At 39.6% G+C, this 17,597-nt stretch overlaps 1 protein-coding gene across 2 annotated transcripts in view; it reads left to right on the top strand.

The window, feature by feature from the left end:
- The first annotated feature begins 1,427 nt into the window (after positions 1–1,427).
- LOC130916917 (cysteine--tRNA ligase, cytoplasmic-like) overlaps positions 1,428–17,597 on the top strand; it is an 82,120-nt gene continuing 65,950 nt past the window's right edge. The window contains exons 1-2 of one of the 2 annotated variants that reach the window (XM_057837958.1): positions 1,436–1,525; positions 11,539–11,766. In XM_057837958.1, the coding sequence (XP_057693941.1) occupies positions 1,504–1,525; positions 11,539–11,766 (250 nt within the window). In that variant the 5' untranslated portion in view covers positions 1,436–1,503. Of the gene's footprint in view, positions 1,526–11,538; positions 11,767–17,597 lie in introns of both variants that reach the window. The other variant, XM_057837959.1, reaches the window with a different exon arrangement.

Below are 17,597 nucleotides of genomic sequence, written 5' to 3'. Positions count from 1 at the left end.
GGCAAATAAACCAGAATACAGTATGCAAAAACAACAGAAAAAGTGCATCTAAAGCATGTCATTTTAATGGTATGTCATTTGTGGAATTATTTTGTTGAATTTGAAATAGTGCCTTATTTAATCGCACATACTTGTATTACATAGCCTATTAATTGTAAACTTTAATTGTACCTTAATCAACTCGTAGTAACTCATTTGATCACATTTATAAAGCAGACGTCCATTCACCAGAATAGTAACATCTGGTCACATGCCTGCCCGTTGGCTCCTTGAGAAAGTGAACTTTTTAGTTTCTTAGTGTACTTTAGCTGAACGTCCAAATTCCTAATCTGTACTTCTCCAAGACGCATCTGGTACTTTTCGCCTCCCGACAAACTTAAACGACAATAAATTTTAGGTTAACGCAGTGGTAATGCAAGGATCACAGGTCATGATGGCTCCCAGAAAAAGGAACCAGTGACTGCTACGGGGGCGCAGATGACCTCTCCTCATCATGATATCACATCTCATTATGTGATTAGATGCTAATTTATTCACACTTTTGAGGTATGTAGGGAGCACACTGGCTGTAGGATTTTACTGAAGCCAGAACTCTGGACTTGTTATCACTTTATTTCTGGAATGAATATTGGATCAAATTGCAACTTCAGGACTGTGAGTCTCTAAACCATTTTTTAATTATTTGTATATTTCTGCTATCAGGTAAAAAACACGACTAAAAGTTAATTATATAGTATTGTTTTTCCTTGACCCTCACTGGGGTCCTGAGGCCTTTAAATTTCTAACATTATGCATCGACAAATCAGAAATGACATGCAGTTCACAGCTCATACGCTGCGAGGCGCTAAAATTCTAGTTCAGTAACTAAGCTGTTCCTTAACCCGGAAGTAAAAGCGTACAACTGCTTAGGACTGTCGTAATTGAGAAGAACTTTGCCCTTTTTTAATCTATTAAAACGATATCCGTGCCAATCCATTTTTTTTCACCCAAAAAATTTACATGTAGCCATTCAGAAAAAAATTATAACATACCCACGCGATGTGCGGATGCCTTTTTTTTTTTTTTAATGTGAAAATCGAAGTACCTTGTGATATCCCAACAGTGTGTACAATGTGTCCCTATTTTTGTTAATTTAACTATGCATATATACATATATTAATAAAATTATTCTGTATATTTTTTCGGACTGCGTATTTTTGTGCCTGTTTTGTATGTTTGTGATTGAAAAAAAAAGTCACTAAATAAATGCGCTCTTCAAGCAGTATTGATACTGTAATTCATTTTTCTCTTCAAATACCGGTATTTGCTAAATGTTGGAGTTACTAGAAAACAAAAACAAGTACACAAATTACTCCACTTGTGGTTCCGGAGAAATTGTTCTACCCCGATTTAAGTCCCGCTGCTATGGCTTCGACGTACATTAGTTCCTACAGCGAATATTTACTTCCTGGTCTCTCGTTCCTACACGACACGTTATTGTTGCATCAGCATCCAGCCGAAATAATGTCGACTGCGGCAGAGCAAGGTATTTAGTTTTTTGTTTTTTGTTTTACCTTTCTTTTAACCCCCTCTAAGAATATCTGCTCATTTGAATTTAAATGACAGAATATCTTAACCGTTACACCGCTAAACGTGGACCTACTTGCTTGGTTGTTAGTTGTGACACGAGAAACATGACTAGAAAAAGCCGAACATTCATTCTTGCATGTTGGTATTTTTTTTAATTGATGATTTGTTTTAAAGTATTCACATTTTATAGAAGAAATGGAAACTGTTTTGCACCAAACATCGGGAATGTTATTTGCTTTGTATCCCTTTCAAGAACAGTGGTCACTACTGTGGTCAGATATACAAAAGGTGACACTTTAGAAGTTGAGGCCTTCAACCCTTTTTAGAGCTTTTTTATTTATTTATTTATTTATTGAAAAACGTGTTTTTTTTTTTTTGGTGTGTGTGTGTGTGGCAGGGGGGGGGGGGGGGGGTGCATGTAGACCTTTAATTTCTATCCATTTTTATAGGGTGCCATTTGTACCTCCAGTATAAATGAAGCAGTATTTCAATTAAAATTGGATGAATTAACCTAAATTCAACCAATTTTTTTTGTGTATTATCAATTGAAGGCTATTATAATTTCAAGGGTATAGGGTCTTAAATTGTTTTTTTTGTGTGTTTTTTTTATTTTATTTATTTATTTATTTATTTTTTTATTTAATTGACACTACTTCTGGTTAAAGGCTGATATGGTGTGTTTCAGTTACCAGTGTGTTTCATTCAAATTCAGCATATAAAATAACTTGTATACGTAAAAAAAAAAATCCAAAACCCCAAATAATTGTCATAGCGCTGCAATGATTAATCGATTAACTCGAGTATTCGATTACCGTAATTTCTGGACTATTGGGCACCCCTGATTACAAGCCTCACCCAGTACATTTTTAAAGGAAAAACCATTTTGTACATACAAAAGCCTCTCCTGGCTATAGGCCGCGTGTGCCCACTTAGTAACATGAGATATTGTCAAAGAAATACACATAGTTTTCAAAATTTTAATAACACACCTTAACTTTTCATTCCAAACAGCGCCAGCAAACAGTTATAAAGCAGCGGCCTGGAAGTTACATAGTATCAGCACGGAGGTACAGCACAAATTGGGCTGGTTATTAAAAACATAAAAGTCTTTGTTAGCAATCTTATCTTCCTCCTGTGCACTCAAGCCATGGAAGTCTTCACCCTCAGTGTCGGATATGAAGACGCTCAGATACACTTCGCCACGCACCTACTCAGTCTCTCCTTCGCCGTCGCCTTCAATGTCTCCCATAATGAGGCAAATGCACTCCTGAGCCCGTGCTGTCCTCTTCATCACACAGCAGACTGGCCCCTCGAAACCCGTTGCTGGTGGCGGACTTCTTTCACACTGCTTCATGCTGTCAGGCTCCCCCGGCATACCTGTGCAACAGCTGCTCTTCGCATGAGGCGAGTCTTGGCAAACGATCTCTTGCCGCGAGTCGTCAAAACTTCCCATACAACTCGGATGGCCAATTTAATTTTTTCTAGCGTTCTCCATGATGCAGATCTGCCAATTCTACTCATGCACAAAGATGAGGGTCCCCCACTTCTATTCATGCACAACGTACAAAGTTAGACCACCGGTCACAATGCAAACAAGCGTCTTCCTCGACACTTATATTCCACTTGTCTCACTCCCACATTCCATACTCGAGCGCCCCGGGCGGATGTCAGAAAAATGCACAAATTGGCCGCATCATTGCACACGCCGCAGGATCCAAAATGAAGGAAAAAAAGTAGTGGCTTGTAGTCCGAAAATTACAGGAGATTCTAATTGTTTTGCTGCTTCGTGTATTCGTTTAATTAAAGTGGCGTTGTAATGGTTTATGTTGAAAGTGTTTGCATTTAGTTTTAATGATTTTGGCAGATACACTGCCCTCTAGTCTGCTTCATTTCACATGGCTGAATCCAGCTGCTCCATGTTAAGACCACCATAAGCATAAGTTTTTGTTTGAGCTAATGTTTTTTTTTTTTTTTTAATGCATTCGCAACTTATTTTATAGGTACATTTATCCGTTTTTTTTTTGTGGGAGTATGTGTCTGAACCATTTGTTAAGAGCATTGCTAAAAAAAAAAAAAAGCATTTAAGCTAGCGGAGTTTAGCTAAGTAAGTTAGCCAAATGTTCTTTTGTTGTACATAGATCCTTGATTATTTATTTATACCGTTTAAGGCTCAGCTCAGGTATTTTAATTTTTCATGTTCCTTATCCGATTATTAAAACTAGTTCATTGATTAATCGACTACTTAATAATCGATAGCTGCAGCCCTAAATTGTTATGCTTTTTAGACCTGTCACGGTAACAAATTTTAGTAGGCGATATGTTTTCTCATAAATTATTGTCCATATACGATATTATTATTATTTATTATTTTTTTAACTGATTCAACCACTAATGTAGTGACAATACATCCATTATCCATTCAAATGCAATAGTTATTCTTAAATAAAACAAACTATATTAAAAATATTTAGAAAAAAAACAAACACATAGCAAACTAGTTAAGTGCGGAACAAGAAATGGGTGCGAAACCATTTTTGTTCTCTGCCACATAGAGCCCATAAAAAGTGTTCAGTTTATCCAAAATGACTGTCATCTTGTCCTGCAAAGTGCGCATGTCAAATTTGTAGCCAAATTATTCATTCCCAATCAGATTTTTTATAATGGATGTCATTTTAAAGACCAAATGTGAAGTAATTTCATAACATGCCAAATAGGATCACAATTAAAGTAATTAAACATTGTCCAACAAATAAAGCATGAAAAACATAATTTATATGTTGTATATTTGACAAAATATTCGCGTTTCCGAAGTTTGAGCCTGAAAGTGGACGAACCCGGAAGTGATACGTCACACCGAGAACAGCGATGGCAGCGCTCCAGACGGCCGCCATACAAAGCCCTTCAAACAATGATTCAAACAGCGATATAAGCGATAAATCGAGCGCAAGGGAGGAAATCCAAGTTTTTGAAGAGTTGGAGAAAGAAGAGGAGGTTGGAATTTTATGTTGGACCTAACATGTATTAGCCAGACGCTAATGAGGAGGCAAACAATGTGCCTCGACTACCTGACATGGAATGGAGACAAGACCCATCGAGATTACAAGATTGGTAAGATATAGGCTGTTATTATTTTCATGATTTGAAGATGCAGGCATTTGCACATAATTTTATGTTTCTGTCTATCTGATGACATTGTTAAAAAAAAAAAATAATCAGACTTCATGTTCATTTTGGCAGATCCGGCAGCTCTCGTGCATATAAAATAATAATATAAAAACGTTGGCGGGAAAGAAGGAGATGAGTCGTTGATGGCTTTCTCCACTTAATGGTGGTAACAATAAGAAAAAAAAAATAATAGCGGACTGCCGCCACATTCGACCGCAAAGTTTTGCTTCTCGCTCATCTCATCTCCCCCTCGCCTCCTACTACTCACAGCTCTCCAGTGCCAGCTTAAACGGCTCGTGCATAGTGTCTTGTTATGAGCTTTTTGTTGACAAAGGTATCGAACACACGAAGTTCTGACAACTTTGTTTCTTTATTAACACATGGAGCCAACAGTACGAACACAGCTTGGGGCTCTCGGCAGGCTGTGGGGAGTGATAGATAGAGCCTGTAGAAGTGGCGTCTAATGCCGTGAGGAAATGTATTTTTTTCACACAAGCAAACAGATTACAAAGCACCACTTCAGTGTTGTCCCGAGACTACATTTCCCATGATTCACTGCATGATCTGCGGCGCTCGCTGATTCGCTGCGAGATTGACTCAATGGCTACTCTAAACCAACATGCTAGTTGTCAACTGTCACCTGTCAGCGGCTCTCGTAAAACACAAACTAGAAGGCTATCATGCGATCACCGTGAAAGAAACGCTGAACCGTCCAAAAGCAATGCAATTCTTGAAGCATTAAGGTGGAAATACATAATACAAATACAAATAAATGTACACAAACTCACCGGCGTTGTGTGTCTCTTACGGCAACGTGGTCGTGAATTACCGCGACGCCGACCCGCTTATATGCACATCCACACCCCTTTCCCAATTGACAGTGGATTAACCCTTTCGGACAGGATCGTAGATGACGCACAATTTAAACACGCTTAACCTAGCGAACACAACAACTATGATCGGGGATTGCCACAAGTTAGCTTTCGGCTAACGTCGCTAGCTTCTACTGTTCATTCCACAACAGTTGGCAGCTCTGCTTTGACAAAGTCATCAGACATCTATCCAAAAATCACACTTACTTTTTGGCAAATCCTTGATCATAAGCAGACCGGTTGAGGAAGCAGGCATCTTCGAAGTCTTTGTAGCAGAGAACACGACTCGATGATGGCGTGAAATTCATTCGCTTAGTGTGAACAAAAGATGTCTATTTACGTGCCCTGCTATCCTTCAGCCACTCATACAACTTTTCTTTAGATTGAGAACAATACATCGCCAAACACCGACGTGGCATCTTACCGAGAAGCAATGCAAAAATACTGTGTGTAAGGCGGACTTCCCTCACAGTTCTCGGTGTGACGTAATTTCCGAAGATTGTCGAAGAAAAGCATTTTCGTTGTCAAGGGCGTTGCTATGGGTTAAACAAAGAATCTGGAAGGGTTGCGTTAAAAAAAAATCACGAAAATATGCTTATATTTGTTTAGCCATCGATATTATTCAAAAACATGGTTGGCCAACCTTACTTCACATTTGGTCTTTAAAGCTATTCTTAGTGTAGAGTATGAAGCATGTGAGCGTAATTCCAGAAATCTTTATTCACATGTTGAACATGACGTGCTTTTATTTTGAAATGTTCACCGAAAGTATTCTCGCTTAACCACTAACCGTAAGTTTTACACTCAGTTAAAAAAAAAAAAAAAAAAAAAAAACAAAGTGCACTTGTCTTCAGTTTTCGTCATGGTCATGCATGTGGTGTCAGTCAGATTTTTTTTTCTTTTTCGCATCATTTGCAAATGCTGTAAACCAACAAGTTTTCATGTTTGAAGTGTCACCTCTTAACTGCAAATTTGCGTTTTGTAGGTGATTGTCAATGTTTTATAGCAGGCTAAAGTAGTAGTACATTTTTTCCCCTTTAAACTCAATGTAGCAATGCTAACGTTTCACAATGTTTAATATATACAGTACGTGTTTCCTTATTTTTTGTATGTCTGACTTTTAATTCTATAGTGCAGGGGTCCTCAAATACAAATCTTGAAGGTCCACAATTATTTTTTTCATACAAGTACGGGGCCAATTATTAATGTTGGTCAAGTACTAGGCAGGTCGAAGGTGGTAAAGGTGGCTTCTTTTGACCGGACAAAAGTACAATGCACATTCTGATTAAATAAAAATAAATTAACAAAATATTTTCTTGACTTAAAGTAACCCCCCCCCCAAAAAAAAAAAAAAGATGCAGGTACAATGTTTACACATGTACACTAAATAATTGAAGATCTGTAATTAAGGTGCAAACAATAACTATTGACAGTACATTTTGTAACTGTAAAACACTGATGGACAACAAAGAAAACGTGCAATTAGTAGTACCAAGCTTAATGACAATGTGCAAACATAATAATTATTGACAGTAACTTTTTGGTGGTGCGTCCCCCTCTCGCCATCCCTGAAGGCCGGTTGATGGGTTCGCGGGTGGCCCGGGGGACCACCCTGGAACCCCGTGGGGGGGGGGCTTATTTGCTGGGCTGCAGGAGGAGGGATGTACTGCACTGAACACCTCCCGAGCTGGCTGGGTGGGGGCCGTGGCCTTGGGTTGGCGCCTGCGTGGCGTCACCCCTTGTCTGCGTGGCTGTCGCGCGCTTGGTGGGGCTCGCGTGCGGTTTGATGTGATGGGGCGCGCTTGGGTGGGGGGTCCCGGTGCCGGGATTTGCGGGGGGGCGGGGGGGGGGGTCATAGGGTCGGTCGCCAACGGGCTTACACTCATGAGGGATTCAGACGATTACTGAGTTCTAGGTTCTAGATAACAGAGCTGATTCATGTACACTCTTCCCCTTTCAATCACGTAGCGTATTGACTCCCCCAACACCGTCCCCTTCTTCCCCTGGTCAGCAGGCCTCCCACATGGTGTCAACCGGAAATACATCTAGCTGACGATAGCACCAACATGTTAGTAGTTAGTGTAGACGTTGAATGTATTTCTTGTTGTTGTTTGTTTTTCTTTCTTCTCGTTTCTTTTCTTCTGTTCCCCCATAACCCTTTCCTGTTCACTGTTTTGTCATAATAAACAAGGTATGTGAATGATCAAAATGGGAGTACAGTGATCCCTCGTTACTTCGCGCTTCGAATTTCGCGGTTTCAGTCTATCGCAGGTTTTTTTTCAGTCAAAAAAATATATATATACAGTACATGCATAAAAATTTTAAATAATGGAGAAAATAAGGTGCAAAATCTGCCCGTTCCCTAACAAAAGGCAAGGAGAGCACGGCCAACTCATATTCCACCGCTCTGATTCGCTGGCCAGCATGACTCGGGAATATTGCAAGCTGATTGGCCGAGATGTTTAACCTTGCTGCTATCGAAGGAAAATGGCTCCAAAGCGTCCTCCGCCTGCTCAATCCTGTAGCGAACGCAAGAAGAAAAGAAAAATGATGACGGTGCACGAGAAAGTTCAATTATTAGACATGCTTAAAGTTGGCCACAGCTATGTGTCTGTTGCACGCCATTACGGACTAAATGAATCAACCGTTCGTTACATGAAAAAAGACGAGGCGAAAATCCGAAAGACCGCCTCAATGTCGTTTTCCAGGGACACTAAGCAAGTCGTGACTCCTCGCAACAAGACGATTGTGAAAATGGAAAATGCACTAACAGTGTGGATATCGGACAGTCTCGATACAAACATGATTCGGGCAACTTGATTTTTTTTTTTTTTTTTGCCACACTGCCCTGAAAGCCAGCATCCCGGAGTCCTCTCTTGACTGTCGACATTGACACTGGCGTTTTACGGGTACTATTTAATGAAGCTACTAAATGAGGACCTGCAAGGCATCTATTTCTCAAACTAGAGACTGTTATGTACTTGTCTTCTTGCTCAGTTATGCAGCTGGACCTCCCGCTTCTCTTTCTACTCTGGTTAGATCTTGTTTGTGCTGCTCTCTAAAGGGAGTGGTACTCAGCCTTATGCGAAATCTTCAATTTCTTGGCAATTTCTCATTTGGAATAGCCTTCATTTTTAAGAACAGATTGTCAAGTTTCACGTGAAAGTTGTCATTTTAATCCACAAAGGTGATGCTCCAGATACCCAACTTGCTCAAAGGAAGATCAGTTTTATAGCTTCTCTAACCACATAAACTGTTTTGAGCTGTGCCAACATAATTGCACAAGGTTTTCTAGTCATCTATTATTCTTCTAAGGTTGCTAGCAAGCACAATGTACCATTAGAGCACTGGAGTGATGTTTTCTGTAAATGGGCCTCTTTACAAAACTACGTGGATATTGCATTAAAACCGGACGTTTCCTGCTAGAATAGTCATTTACCACATTAATAATGTGTAGAGTGTTTTTCTGATTAGTTTAATGTTATTTCCATTGAAAAAACTGTGCTTTTCTTTCAAAAAGGAGGAAATTTCTAAGTGACCCCAAACTTTTGAACAGTTTTGTACATTGAGGCAGTCTTCTCCAAAACCAAACTTGCGCTTAAAAGGTCACATTTCGAACATGAAAAATTGCTGGTTAACAGCTTTTGCAAACGAAAAAAAGGAAAAAAATTGATTAATGACACCACATGCAATGACAAAAAGAGTTTAAAACTTTAAAATGACACCCTTTATAAAAAATCTGATTGGGAATTACTATAATACTATTATATATATATAGTAGTATACTATTATATTAATGCTAGATATTTTTTAAAGAACTGTTTTGAATCATGGTGGAAAGGCGAAGTCAAGTGTTCTGAATCTGTTTACATTCCATTCTTTTGGACTAGTTAATGCTATCAGCATTTGACCTCATTGTTTATTTGTGATTTATTGTTGTTATTTACATGTTTATTTGTACTTTAATAAAGAATTTAAGAGTTCCAAAATGTTTTTGTGAATGAATAAGCATCATCAAAAATGTCATTGCTATATTAGGGAAAAAAAGAATTATTAGATTAGTCGACTAATCGTAAAAATAGTCTGCTGACTAATCGGGAGAAAGTTAGTCGTTTGGGACAGGCCTAGTTGTACAGTCTACTGGAACATATTTCCTCCACACCCTTCTCACCTTTTTAACTCCTTACCCATTTTCATGCCTAATATTAGGCCAGAAAGATGACACAAAAAACATTGAATTCAGTCGAGAACAACACAATTAAAAACATCCCCCGTCCAAAGAGCATCAGTGGCCGCTAGTGGAGAAAAACCATTGAAACCTCTAATGGGAATAATGGAGTCATACCATACATCATTGTTGCAATGTTTCATTGGTGAAATTGAGACAGCCACTGTCTGCATCTCTGGCGAAAATAAAGCCAATATGTACAATAAAGAGGAAAACATGCAACGACTCTAGTGTATCTCAAAGAAGCGGAGTAAGAGTAGCGTTTCTTCTTCATAAACCTACTCAAATAGAAGTAAAAAGAATTAAAGAGAAGTAAAAGTAGAAGTAAAATTACTTTAAGAAGTACATTTTTCTCAAAAAGTTATTCAAGTAAATGTAATGTTACTACCCACCTCTGCAAATATCTCACATTTTCTGTGATCATTGGTAGTCCATCTGTTTTCATTTATCAATTTAAAACGTCTCATTTTGAAATGAAAATTATTAATAGTTCTGGTCATTTTTGCTCTTCTGAGCGTAAGTTGACAAAACTGTAACTGGAATTTCTTTCTAGAAAGTCGAGTGACCCCAAACTTTTGAACGTGACTTTCATACACTACCGTTCAAACTTTTGAACGATAGCGTATGTTCATATTTTGGCAATTTCCGTGTCTTCTTTCTTGCTTTCATTCTTGAACCATCATTCATGGATGGCCACAGCAAACGGTTCATCTGCAAGATTTTTTGGCTTTTTTTTTGTGTGTTTTTAAAAACAAGCATCCAGATAATTCACAGTTTGGTACATACAGTGGTATAAAAAAAGTATCTGAACCTTTTGGAATTTCTAACATTTCTGCATAAAATCATCAAATGTGATGTGATCTTTGTCAAAATCACATGGGTGAAAGAAAAGTCTGCTTTAACTAAAAGCACCCAAACAGTTATAGGTCTTCGTATTTTCATGAGGATAGCATGCAAACAATGACAAGGGGGGGAAAATAAGTAAGTGAACCCTCTGCCTAAGCAGACTTATAAAGGAATTGAAACCAATTTTTACCAAAAAGTTTAAGTCAGCTGTGTGCCCAATCACTGATGAGTGGTTTAAAGCTGCCCTGCCCACTATAAAACACCCACCTGTTAAGGATTGTCTCGATGAGAAGCATTGTGATGTACATCATGGCTTGAAGTAAGCGTGTCGCAATTTCCAATAATTCAATTTATCGCACGATAAATAAAAATGCATCTTCGTTCCTGGTCCGGCAAAAAATAGTGCCTGAGCCAATCTTTCCCATTATATCCTATTGTTCAACGTATTTCGGCCGCGTCAGTGCTCCCGATTGACTGCAGACCATCTCCGGCTTGCCGGATGGTTTTAGTTAAAGCAGACAGTTTTTTTTTTATCTGTGTGATTTTGACAAAGATCAAATCACATTTGATGGTGATTTTATGCAGAATTATGAGAAATTCCAAAAGGTTTAGATACTTTTACATACCACTGTACCTCAGTACGGGGGTCATGATTTGGTACAGATTCGGTACAACAGGACAAACAAAAATGCTTTTTTTTCCCCACAGAATTTGAATGTTAAAGTTTATTCTATTGGCTGAAATTAAAAAGCAGCTCTTATTAAAGTACAAAATAAATAGCAACCTGAAGAGGTGTTACTGCTTGTTTCCAGGCTAGTGCAACCTCGTCTTATCTGCTTTTTTCCCCCTATTTTGCAGCCTTTGAGTATGACTTCTTGCTCCAAATAAAAGAGGATGCTGCACTGGCAGCAGCACTGAATGACTACCTAAGCACTCGCAGCTACCTGGCTGGCTTCAGCCCTTCACAGGCTGACCAGAAAGCATTTAAGATTCTCTACAAGCCCCCAGACCCACAACATGTCCACGCTCTGCGTTGGTACAGACACATAACATCACTGCAGCTGGACCTGAGCCCAGACAGCAGCAGTGAGTAGACAGTTGAAGACCCGAGAAGGCTAGACTAACAGTACTAGTCCTTCTCAAAAAATTAGCATATTGTGGTAAAGTTGATTATTTTCTGTAGTGTACTGATAAACATTAGACTTTCATATATTTTACATTCATTACACACAACTGAAGTAGTTCAAGCTTTTTATTGTTTTAATATTGATGATTTTGGCAAAAAAGTCAAGAAAAAACAGCATATTTCATCCGACCAAAACAAAAAAGTGTTTCTTAATACAAAAAAGTCAACCTTCAATTAATTATATCAGCTATGCACTCAATACTTGGTCGGGAATCCTTTTGCAGAAATGACAGCTTCAATGCGGCGTGGCATTGGGGCAATCAGCCTGTGGTACTGCTGAGGTAATTGGAGGCCCAGGATGCTTCGATAGCAGCCTTAAGCTCATCCACCGTGTTGGGTCTGGTGTCTCTCAACTTCCTCTTATCAATTTCCCACAGATTCTCTATGGGGTTCAGGTCAGGGGAGTTTGCAGGCCAATTGAGCACAGTAATGCCATGGTCAGTAAACCATTTACCAGTGGTTTTGGCACTGTGAGCAGGTGCCAGGTCGTGCTGAAAAATGAAATCTTCATCTCCATAAAGCTTTTCAGCAGATGGAAGCATGAAGTGCTCCAAAATCTCCTGATAGCTAGCTGCATTGACCATGTCCTTGATAAAACACAGTAGACCAACACCAGCAGCTGACATGGCACCCCAGACCATCACTGACTGTGGGTACTTGACACTGGACTTCAGGCCTTTTGGCATTTCCTTCTCCCCAGTCTTCCTCCGAACTCTGGCACCTTGATTTTTTTCCGTATGACATGTAAAATTTGCTTTCATCTGAAAAAAGTACTTTGGACCACTGAGCAGCAGTCCAGTGCTGCTCCTCTGTAGATTCAGAGTTTATTTGTCATTGTCAAGATAACAACGAAATTCAGATTGGAGTTCCAACAATACTACAAGTTGGTTCCCATTAAAGTGCTTGGTGCAGAGCAAGATTAAGGTAGTGTCCCCAGTGCCCCCACAATCCCACCATAAATAATAATAAATATTGACAAATTTACATAACCATTCACGCCCCCCCCCCCAATACACACACAGTGTCAAGTGCATACTAATGACCACATTACCAATCAATTTCAGTGTACTTGTGAATTAAGCAGTCTTATTGCCTGAGGGTACAGACTGTTTGCAAGTCTTTTAGTACGGCTGCTCATTGAACTGTACCTTCTACCTGAGGGTAGAAGGAGGAACAGACAATAGGCAGGGTGGTATTTATCCCGCAGGATGTTCTGCACTCGGTTAAGACAGCGTGTGTTGTATGTGTTGCTTATATCTGGGAGGAGGGTCCCAGTGATTTTCCCTGCTGTTTTTACCATACGCTGGAGTGCCTGCTGGTCTGCTTTGGTGGAGCCTGCGTGCCAAGCTAGAAATGCATACGTGAAGTTCACCAGCAGCGGTATGGGGATGTTGTAGCTCCTCAGCTTCCTCAGGTAGAAGAGGCGCTGTTGCGCCTTACCAACTACTGAGACAAAGTGATTGTTCCAGGATAGGTCCTCTGCCATGGTCACCCCCAGGAACTTAAAACTGCTGACCCTCTCCACCACCTCCGAGCCAATGGTGAGAGGGCTATGGTGTTTTGGTTTGCACTTACGGAAGTCCACAATGATTTATTTGGTCTTTTTAATGCTTAGAACCAGGTTGTTGGTCCTACACCATGACGCCAGATGTTGCACCTCTTTCATGTATTCCGTCTCATTGTTGTTGGAGATAAGACCAAGAGCAGTGGTGTCATCCGCGAACTTGACGATGAGGTTGGAGGGGGAGGAGGCAGAGCAGTCGTGGGTGAACAGAGTGTAGAGCTCGGTCAGGACTGGAGCAGGACCTGTGGAGGGGAGGGGGGGTTGAACCTTAAACCTTGTTTTCCTTATTGAAGCGGGCATAAAAAGCATTTAAGTCCTCAGCCAAGGTGGGACTGGCTGGGAGAGGTGGTGTGTTCTTTTCATAGCCCATTATGGCCCGGATGCCCTCCCAGACTTGCCTGGGATTTGCTGAGTCGGCAAACCTGGCTTCGATGTGCCTCCTGTGGTGCTGCTTGGCGATGTTGATCCCTTTCCTGAGGGCAGCCCTGGCTCTGCTGTACGCCTCCTGATCTCCAGACCTAAAAGGGCTATTCCTAGCTCGGATGAACTGTTGAACTCCGTATGTCATCCAAGGTGGTGTGTTAGGAAACACGCGGTGTTGGCTCCATGATGTCACATTGTCCAAACAGAAGCATATGTATTCCAGAACAGTGGAGGTGTAGTTGTCCAAAGTCTCTCGAGTGACAGTGCCCTGCTCTCTGAATACGTTCCAGTCTGTGGGGTGGAAACAGTCCTGTACCATAGGAATAGCTTCTACGGGCCAGATTCTTACTGTACTGACAGTGGTCTCAGCACTCCTGATTTTGGGTGTATACCTTAGGTGCAGCAGGAGAGAGAGGTGGTCTGACAGACCCAGGTGGGGGTAGGCCTGAGTTCTGTATGCATCTGCTACATTAGTATACACCTGATCCAAAGTTTATCAGGCCCAGGTCAGGCGCTTCTGCCATTTCCAGCACACACCTGTGCACGGTGGCTCTGGATGTTTCTACTCCAGACTCAGTTCACTGTTACTGCAGGTCCCCCATAGGTCTGGAATCTGCTGTTCTCCACAATCTTTTCTCAGGGTGCGTTCACCTCTTCTGATTGTGCTGCGTTTCCTGCCACACTTTTTCCTTCCCACAGACTTCCCACTGAGGTGCCTTGATGCAGCACTCTGGGAACAGCGTATTCGCTCAGAAATTTCTATCTGTGTCTTCGCCTCTTGCTTGAGGGTGTCAATGATGGCCTTCTGGACAGCAGTCAGGTCGGAAGTCTTGCCCATGATTACGGTTTTGAGTAATGAACCAGGCTGGGAGTTTTTGAAAAGCCTCAGGAATCTTTTGCTTGGGTTTTGAGTTAATTCGTTGATTCAGATAATTGGGTTAGAGTAAATTTTCATGATATGCTAATTTTTTGAGATGGGGATTTTTGTTTTTTCTTGATTTTTTTTTTTGCCAAAATCATCAATATTAAAACAATAAAAGGCTTGAACTACTTCTGTTGTGTGTAATGAATCTAAACTATATGAAAGTCTAATGTTTATCAGTACATTACAGAAAATGATGAACTTTATCACAATATGCTAATTTTTTGAGAAGGACTAATATGTGTGGAACTGGCTCCAATGGGGAGGTCTTTAGAAAGGGAAAGTGGCTAGTCACCCCCGCAGAAACCAAGAGCACCAACATGTTCTCTCTCAGTCAAACATGTGCTTTCATAATTTGAATGTTACGAATCAATTGATGTCTCCTGCCACCCCAAAGAAGCCTCGTGTCACATTGTGTTTTTAAATATTTAATTTGTGCTACAGTATGTCTAAAACCTTTGCATATACAATATACCGTATTTTTCGGACTACAGGTCGCACCTGAGTATAAGTCGCACCAGCCATAAAATGCCTAATGAAGAGAAAAAAACGTATATAAGTCGCACCGGAGTATAAGTCGCATTTTTGGGAAAATGTACTTGATAAATTCCAACACATAGAACAAATATGTCATCTTTAAAGGCAATTTAATATAAAAATACAAATAAAGAACAACATGCTGAATAAGTGTACAGTATGATGTTACATGATGCATGAACAACGAAATGCGAATATACTGTCCTCACCAGGACGCCACGGTTGGTCCTAGCTATACAGTTATGTTTAAAACTAATCATAAATATTACATTTGAAGTGCTTAAAAAGCATTTATTAAAATATAGATATATATACATTTTTAATAATCATACTTTGGGGGAAAAAAAGTGACAAAAACATCTCTTATTTGTATCTCTTTCCAGTGCTAGATCTGAATAAATACATTGAGCACACACACGCACACACAAAAATGGGGGGGGGGGGCTATGCGCTACTTCACGGTTCTTCACTTATCGCGGCGGGTACTGGTCCATATTAACCGCGAAAAACAATGGAATACTGTACACTGTGGTTATGATGAGTCATCCAAACAGCTATTCAAGTCATCTAGTAAAAATGTCTTTTAAAAAAAAAATTTTTTTTAATTTAATATCGCAATATATCGCAAACCCCCAAAAAATCGCAGCAATAGTTTTTTCCAATATCGTTCAGGCCTACTGCGTAGCTGTCCATCTTCTTCTGGCTTGTGAGCGCTCTTCTTCACATAAACAAGTGCGAGTGCGCCCCCACGTGGGTATGAAAGCACTACAAACTAAAAGCATACATTTCATTATAAAAAAGTCCATAGTACAATTGAAGACACATTGCCAAAGGCAGAACACGAACGTGGCCATAGCTATTAAGAGTTATTCAGATAACTATTGCATAAAGAACATGCTAACAAGTTTACCAAACCATCAGTGTCACTCCAAAACACCAAAATAACATGTGAAATGATATTATAATGTGTTAATAATTTCACACATAAGTCGCTCCTGAGTATGAGTCGCACCCCCAGCCAAACTATGAAAAAAAACTGCGACTTATAGTCCGAAAAATACTGTACACAATTTGTGGTTTGAATCATTGTGACTGTTGCATAACAAACACCTCAAAAGTACATCAGCTTTGACAGCTAAACAGTTACTGATTTGACATTTATACTTAGCAACCAGTGTTGTTTTTTTGCCACCCCTTGTAATTCCGTCTTTGTCTTAGTCTTTTAAACGATAATATTTATTGTCATATTTATGTAATATTTTTCAAAATGTCTCGTCTAGTTTTTGTTGACGAAAACTCAGACTAATTTCATCTAGTTTTAGCTGACTCAATATTTTTTTTCTGTAAAATTCAAAAGTTTGACTCAAAAAATAAATGAAAACCTATAAAACAACTATTTTAAATGAACATTGACAGACAAGCACATATTTTAGCATCTACAAGCATTTACAAATGTATCGCGTGACAATACACTCAGCAGGATAACTGAACATTATTTTCAATTAACTATACCCACCTGGACGCCACGAACTGTAAGTAAAAAAAAGTTGTCTTCAGAAGACCCTCGCCGTTAACAATAGCCAATTGCTCACGGAAATGTGAATGCAATGCTAACGCTATGAGTTACATTTAGTGTGTGATGATCACTCAGCACTAGGGATGGGAATTGATACGATTTTTCAGATTCCGATACTATTTTCGATTCTGTTAAACGATCCAGTTCCATATCGATTCTCTTATCGATTCTCACTTTTAAAACAAAGGACACAAAACACCAAGCCAGTCAATCTGCATCCACTTCGTTTAGTTTGGATGTACTTTACAAATCAAACAGTAAAGTCTTGTGGTCCAATGTCCTCGGCTCCTCAACCTGAGGACCTGCTTACAACAGCGCAACAACATAAAACATCAATAAACTGTCACATGGCACACATCCAATAAAATATTTACCCAATTCTCAATTAAAACTAAATAAAATAAAAGGATTTAACCCTTTAAGGTCTGGGCCTATTTTGTCTGATTTTGCATGCCTTTGAAGTTGCCTTTATATTTCAAAGAAAGAATTGTTTACGATGGCCTGGTTTGGTCCCTTTTTTTGTGACACCTTGAACTTCATGTCCAAACTGTTGTTTCCTTCACTAATTAATTATAAATCATCATTTTGGATCCAAAAAGACCAAAAATTCCAAAATCGTTTTGTCAAAATTTTTAATATTGATGTCCAATTGACAACCAAACATGCGTAACGAACCGTTTTGAAACTTTGTAATATTTATTCAACATGT

Source organism: Corythoichthys intestinalis, chromosome 1, assembly GCF_030265065.1.
Source record: "Corythoichthys intestinalis isolate RoL2023-P3 chromosome 1, ASM3026506v1, whole genome shotgun sequence".
NCBI lineage: Eukaryota > Metazoa > Chordata > Actinopteri > Syngnathiformes > Syngnathidae > Corythoichthys > Corythoichthys intestinalis.
Note: the sequence above shows the minus strand (reverse complement) of the source record. Positions and strands in the feature narration are given on the sequence as shown.